We start from the raw sequence: 7,903 nt of genomic DNA, 5'->3' as shown, positions 1-7,903 counted from the left end.
AGCCGGTAATCCGTCGTCTACCAAGTGTCCCCCAATAAAGTGTTCTTTATTGAAACTCCTTAGAAACTCCCACTGCCTTAAGTGGGGGGGGGGGGGGGGGAGGCAAATATCGCCAACTTTGGGAATATCTCTGATCTAAAGGTTACAATGTGGAACTAGCTGACCCTGAAATTGGCATGATTAAACATGATGGTGCAGAATCAGGTTTATTATTACTGACATATTCCGTTAAATTTTGTTTAGAGGCAGCAGTATAGCACTACATAAATATATGAAAAAAGAAACATTTCAAAAAACATTAAATGGGTGGAGTAATGCACAACATTCCTAAAATGTTGAGCCTGTGGCTTCAGGCTCCTGTACCTCCTCTCTGATAGTAGTAACAAAAAGAGGGCACATCCTGGGTGGTGGGGTCCTTTCTGAGACATTGCCTTTTGAAGCTGTCCTCCATGGTGGAAAGGCTCCCGCCCATGATGGAGTGTCTGCAACAGTTCGTGCTGTTACCACCACACACTAGGTGGAGTTTGTACATTTGCCATTTCCCCTCCAGTATTCGGGTTTCCTCCAACACCACAAAAATATGGTGAATCGGTCACTACAAATTGCTCGTGGTGTAAATAGGTGGCAGGACAAGAGGCAGCTGATGGGAGAAGAGGTTACAGGGGAATCAGTGGGGAGTGGGGCTGGATTGAATGGGCTTCTGTAAGGAAATATGAGAATGAGGAATTCATGTGAATTGACCTTGTGAGGAGATGCAGAGATTTGAGATCATAAGTCAATGAGCAGGCAAATCAAGTTGATACAACCCCGAGGACTAGAAAACAAACACACACACACACACACACGATGGGTACAGTGAAGGTGAAGGCACAGAAACTAGAAAAGGTTGGATACAACAGAATGATTCACAACTCCTTTGCTGATATATTTTCTTACATGTACAGAAATTTAAAACTGAAAATAGTTGTCTAAACACAAGCCAGGAGACCTATTAAGACACATAAGAAAGATTACCAAAAATGAGATAATTCTCAGATAGATCATCTCCTACAGGATTGATACCACAGTCACAGATTTGCAAGATCAAACTACCCATGCACTTCAAGAACCTTTATATACTGTATCTTGCCAACACGGGCTTGACTACAAATACAGATCAGCAAGGTGACGGCACCCTAGAAACACACTGATATAAGTGTCCATCCTGTAAATAAAAGTTTAGGCTGTTTGGAATGAAAATGAAAGACATGTTCAGTCAGAGTAGTGGATCTTTTGAAATCTTGAGCCTGCAGGATTAAATTGGTTTAGCCATTGATTGCATTGATAGAGCTACTACCTAAGAGGTGTCATATCTTAGGACTATTGCATATGTCTTGCAATCTGAACCAAGGCACATTTACCCATAACACTTGCAGAACTCCCACTTATTCATGAGTGCTATTCATATTAAGTAATGACACCACTCATTTGTCATTACAGTAGGCATCACTACCAAGGGGATTTGCTTAAATGTGCATTCAGGGCCATCTCTTGTAGGTAGCTCAAGCCAGGACCATTTTCTGCAAAAAAAAAACACCTTGCAATTTCAATTCAGCACTGGGTTAATGTTCATTAGTTTAAGGAAGAATTCAATTAGACTCTTAAAAACTTCGGACTCTGAGCTCTTCGTGGTTATTTCTGCTTTGAATAATAGTACTTCACCACCACCATCACTAATCCCAATATATAACATTAATTTCAGATAGTAATTGTTCACCAGGATCTTTCAAGCCTACTTACCTAGATTGTGAAATACCCATCTGGTGCATATAACTTAATATTCTCTTGCAGCAATACTTTCTGAAGCCTTCCTCAAACTTTGGTAGCACTCATCAGTTTAGTAGATGAACATACCTACTGCGTTAGAGGTAACTATACTTGCGGACCTATTGGTCTCAATATTTGAGTGTTGTCCATTGCTCACTTTTGGAACCTGAGATGGTTATGACACTGAGGAACACAGCTCCTTTAACATGTCAGGTGACATGAAACTCTTCAGATCCCATGACGGATGTAAAAGTCACAACCCCTATGTGATCTGTCAACATTTTGAATGCTTCTGATTATCCTGTCATTGAGAAAGATTTAAGTTAAATATGTTTCTTAAGTATTATTCTGAAATCAATTAAAACTACTTTTAAGCTGAAGTTAACATTAAATCAATGATAAATAATATTGCTAGTCATGTAAAATAGGTAGATGTGGTCACATGAGGAACCTGCGAAACAAAGAGAACTATACTCATGGATAGATGTCAAAGAACATAACTAATTCTTCAAATTCATATCCCCTTATTTTTCAACTTTTGTCTCTACAGCTGTACATTAAGGTTAATAGAGTCTTGGATCCTGTTGTTGGTCTGAAATGGGACAGGTTCCAAGAGCAGATTCTGTGGTGTAAATTCAGCCTGCTCCTGCTCCATTGCTGGATAGCACATGAGATTTATGGCACATACTGGATTCCCAAACCTGCCATCCCTTGTGATGAAAAATGCCAGCAAAGGTTTTGTGGTGCAGTGCCATAACAGCACAGTAAAACTCAGCCCAGTTTGCATCAACATTTACAAATTTCAAAAATGCCTTGTGGTATGCAACGCATTTGTAAACACAATAAGGAGTTTACAAATGGCTTGAATGTAAAGACAGTGCACGACATTTAGAAAAATGGACAGACAAACCACAAACAATAGCTGTTGGTATATGTACACAGGAGGCATTTGCAGACACCTGCATTCACCACAGTCCAATAATTACTTCCTGTGACTGTAAAATGGTGTGTGGACTGTCCTGAAATTGAAAATAGCACTGTAGAAATTAACTTCTCTTTAATCTGCCTCCCTCCACATGAACAACTTACAAGCACAGGCAAACTAAAGAGGAAACACAAAACGAAAGCACCTTCTAAACATGGACAATACTAACACACATGTACTTCGCCAAATAAACAATACAGAAATCATGCACAAATAGACAAAGGTAATTTTTATCCACATCATCATCACAGTATAAATGATATAAAAGCACAATCCTGGGATAAAACAAAATACAGATGGCCTGAGAAAACGAGGTCTGGACATGCACTACGCATACACAGATACCCAAAATACACATGCTCAACAATACAAATACGAATTGGATTTGCAAGCATGATTTGAACATGGAGATATGAAGTAGGGACGAGTCAAATAAGGTCAGAGTTCAAGAACATACTCTAGGTTAGAAGCTTACACAAACCTTGCACACAAAGGCATACACATAAATCACAAATACTGAACATTGACACTTCATACCTTGCAGGGTTGGTGCATGCAGACCTCCAGTGTGATTGTAAGCACATCTTCCTCCCCCTCCCCACCCATAGGCATTTAGAAAGGACCATCCCTGGCTCGCTCTTCAGTCACCTCCCCATCACATTCTAGAAGAGGTGATATAACACCCGTTATCTTACTTACTGTTCCAGATCCACGCCCTCCAAGAAGGGCCACACATTATTCAAACTGAATTTTCTGCCATTGGTTTTTTAAAAAAAAATTAAGATCTGGGTTACGTTGATAAGGCCTCCATTCTGCCTGCGGGTTTGACCCTGAGATTCTATTTGATCCCCATTTTAAATCTCTCTTGCAATCAAACTGATCTCTATGGCAACACAAGCCCAAGTAATGATACATTGTGCTTGATTAGGTGCTGGCTTAAATTGAGTTCAATAATTTCAAACTATTCCCATCATTCCTATGTTTCTGCTTCTCCCTCCTACGCACCCTCTACCAATCTTTTGTTTTTAACTTGTACCATGACAATTTCCTTCCATTCGATTTACCACTTCACTGGGACTTGATGAGCATTGTGTACAACTTTGGTCGCCTTACAAAAAGATACACTTTCTACAGTGGGAGTACATTAAGAATCACTGGACTGACTCCAGGGATGATGGGTTTACTATGTAAAAGGAGGAGGCTGATTCTGCATTCTCTGGAGTTTAGAAGGAAGTGAAATCTCATTGAAGTGTACATTTGTGCTGGGTTTGACAGCCTGAATGAAAGAAACATGTGCTCCCAGACTGAGGAGTCCAGAACCAAGGGTCACAGTCTCTGAATAAGGGTCAGCTGTGAGAAACTTCTTCAGGCAAGTGGTGACCATCTGGAGTCCCCTACCTTTCAGTAATCCAGGTCATACAATACAGAGTTCTAAACTTTGATATAATTACAGGATAAGGAACAGTGCAGGAAAATGGAGCTGAGGGAAGTTAGCCATGATCCTGCTTAAAAACAATGGACCAAATTTGAGCTACTTGATCCATAAAGGACCAGTTGGTTTTCTCCCACTCCTACTTTTATGTTCATATTTAATCTCCTGGGACTTTTACCCTCTCACAGAATTTTCACGGTTCAAAATCCATATTAAAGAAATACTTTGTCCCATCTTGTTAGAAGAGGTACAGTACCTAATGAGCTTCACTCCCTCATGGTCCACTAAAAGTCTATTCAATTCTTTCTGAACATTGCTGGCTTACTCTCACCCTCTTTCAGGGCACCTCTTTTGCCAATTGTAGTTTAGTGTTCTTCTGCCACCACAGCAACTTCTCTTAGCTGCTTTGTTAAATCCCACACTGAATTTAAAATCTTCCAATTAAACTAGTCTTTTCTACTCCAAGAACTTTCTCAGATTTTCCCTGTCATTCAATCCTCCGATCTAGCCACAACTCTTCTGCATGCTACCTAAAGGGCAAAATGTTCAGAATTAACCACAATACTCCGGCGGGAAGAATATATATGCATTTAATTTTATAAGATCACAAGACACAGGAGCAGAATTAGGCCAATCAGCCCATTGAGTTTGCTCCACCATTCGATCATAGCTGATTCATTATCCCTTTCAACCCCATTCTTCTGCCTTCTCCCTGTACACATTAGCTAATCAATAACCTATCAACATCCACTTTAAACATACCCAGTGACTTAGCCTCCACAGCTGTATGTGGAAATGAATTCCATAGATTCCTTCCTATTGACCCCGATCCATCCCCACTGGCCCTGTTCCTCCAATCCCCATCATCCCTCCAAACACCACACCTCTGTCTCCTCACTGAGCCCTCCCCATGACACTATAGACCTACAATGACCCCCTTCCCCACAGATACTGCCTCCAGTGATACCCACCATCCGATAGCACACATATCCCCCATCTCCCTCACTGACCCCTCCTACTGATCCTAACCCCACCTCCACAATGACCCTGCAACAACTGCCTCTCCCATTGACCCACCCCTCAGTCCCTCTTCCCTACTCACTCACCCTGACCAATAGGACTGACATGCAGTCACTCCCACTTCCCTCCCATTTCAGTACAACATACACATAACCAAGATGGACACCTTCCAAGCTACATTCACAAGCATCCAAACAAGGGAACAGTGCAGGTCAGGCACTTCTGCAGAAATTTTCTCAACCCGTACACAGGCACAATGGATGTACAAAGCGAAGAGCAGATGAAAGATGCGCATACTGGAAAAATTGAGAGGTGCACATGTATTGCATGCTGGTGGCATACATAGGGACACTTGTCAAACAGATTTTGTAACCCGCACATTTTGTAATAATTTCTGTGTTTTAATACATAATCGTCATCACAAACAGTCAAATAACCAAGTGCCACAGGATTTCAGATATTTTAGGATACACCTTTGAACAGATGGGCCTCCACAATATAACACCATATCAAACAGACCTTTTCCTTTGATGTAATTACCAGCTTGTGCACAAATACATGATATCCTTTCTTTAAAACTGTCAGTAAATAGTAACCCCAAAACAAAGGTTATTTAAGTCACTTTTTATCCTACACACCAATAAAAAATTCATCCGCTATTCCTAATCAAGCATTTACCAGGTCAGGTAAATCACAGGATTACTTCTATGTGATTGATGTGGTATTACCCCTTATTCAGAGTGTTTAATTCCTGCACCGGGTGACCCTTCCACACCCTGTACTAGCCATCTCCATAAGCATTAGACTCTTCACTTAGTGGCAATTACTGTCTTTCTCAATTTTGGGCAGTTTTATTTTTGCAGATTCCACCCACCCTGATTGCATTCAGATGAGAGGCAGCTCACCATGCTGTCATCATAAGGGAGATCTGTACACAGAATGAGGCAATGACAGGCTGGACTGTAATATGCAGAGCAGAGGTTGTTCATCTATCAAGGTGCAGGATGTTAAAGTTTGGGAAAAGGACACTTCCGTTTCAGGCACCCAATGTCAACGTCAAGTATAGAATTATTAGATGTAAAACTGCTATATTTTCTTATCAGCTCTCTGTATCACAACATGGGGCACACAGAATTGTGCTTCAACTTTAGTATTGCGTACCACACTCCCCACGACAAGTTTCATCCGCCTTGCAGCCTCTCTGGTGAAGTTGTCAAACTAGCAATAAACTGGGGTTTCTCAACTGGATTGGGATTGCAGAGACTCACTCCAAGCAAGGGTCCTCACACCCAGTGGCAGACTCCAATTGCCCTCAACTCCCTCACACATCGCACAGATCTGGTCTCCTCTCCCATTGTGAAATGCAATGACCTCCTTCCTCCCAGTACAAGATGGGCTGTTGCATTTATTTTGCAGTAGGACAGACACTATATGCTGTTTAGAAGAAGGCACCATCAAAAATCAAACACTTGCCTTCTACATTGATGGGCTGAGGCATTCATTAACAGACACGATTGAGATATTAAAAACACCGTTCATTCACCTTACCTTATTTCACACTTTATTTTGTTAGTTTTTTCCTCATTACTTCCCTGCCCCCACCCCTCCCACCCACCCATCATAGTAGAAGGCTAATTACCATCCTAGAGCTGAGTCCATAGTCAAAACCTCTGGACCCATTTTTAATATAAATAATGGGAGTAGTTAATTGATGATTTAAAAAAAAACTCCAAATCAAAATAGGTCTCTGATTCCATTCATAAAACAGCCGAGCCCAATTAGCAACTCAATGTCCCTTTCTCCCTTCATAAAAGTTGCCTTTCCACATTGCCCACACCTCTTCCCCAACCACAAATAATGAGTCAGACAACAGTGCGAGTAACAGCAGAAACGGTGCAAAATTGGAAGCAGCTAGTGGCCACCGTGCATCAACATTAGTCAGCAGCTTGGAGAATTTTACTTATTAAAAATCAAAACAGATGAGAGAATGAAGGTGCTTCATGATTTCTTGGCATTGGAAAGTATTAGGCGAAGCGATGAGGAAAAGGGTGGCATTAAAGCTGTACATTATGTACAGGGTTTTTAAATCCCTTAAGCGAGACAAGTCACTCATTTATTTTCTCTGTAGAACTGTAGAAATCAAATGGAATGAGACGATCTGCTCTGGTCTTGGCACTGAGCTCCATTGGCGCAGTCACTTTCAATGGAAAAATAATAATTCGGAATCTGAAATTGAGGAGCAACAGCACCGAGCCAACAAGATCCCACGTCTGTTCTCAAACATTACCCTCCCAAGGCTCGGGGTGAAGGTGTGGGTGTGGGGACAGTTGTGGGGGAGAGATGGGGTGGGGGATGAAAAATAACGTTCGTTTCTGAATTTGTGATATACAAGTCCATGTGAAAGGGACTGTTCATTGCAAAAAAGTCCATTTATTTTGTTCCTCGTTAGCAACACTTCCTCTTCTTTTTACTGGTTTTCGACAGTTTGATGACATCGTTCTGCTGCTGTTGCTGCTGTTTGGCTAAGTTTTCTTTCTTGGCACGCAGCACGAGCTCTGTGATACAGTTGAACATCTGAAAACAAAAAGCCAGACTGTGAACCAAGCGAGCAGCACCTGGAAGGAAAATAGCAGCAGATAATGGCCAAACAATCACCAAAC

The 7,903-nt window shown here is 41.3% G+C and overlaps 1 protein-coding gene across 1 annotated transcript in view; it reads right to left on the bottom strand.

The window, feature by feature from the left end:
- Positions 1–5,623: 5,623 nt before the first annotated feature.
- The window catches only part of rab35b (RAB35, member RAS oncogene family b), a 112,998-nt gene continuing 110,718 nt past the window's right edge, over positions 5,624–7,903 (bottom strand). The window contains exon 6 of the mRNA XM_072245255.1: positions 5,624–7,817. Within this exon, the coding sequence (XP_072101356.1) occupies positions 7,689–7,817 (129 nt within the window). The 3' untranslated portion in view covers positions 5,624–7,688. The remainder of the gene's footprint in view (positions 7,818–7,903) is intronic.

The sequence above is a fragment of the Mobula birostris genome, chromosome 2 (genome assembly GCF_030028105.1).
Source record: "Mobula birostris isolate sMobBir1 chromosome 2, sMobBir1.hap1, whole genome shotgun sequence".
Taxonomy (NCBI): domain Eukaryota; kingdom Metazoa; phylum Chordata; class Chondrichthyes; order Myliobatiformes; family Myliobatidae; genus Mobula; species Mobula birostris.
The sequence above is the reverse complement of the archived record's forward strand: the minus strand, read 5'-3'. Positions and strand labels throughout refer to the sequence as shown.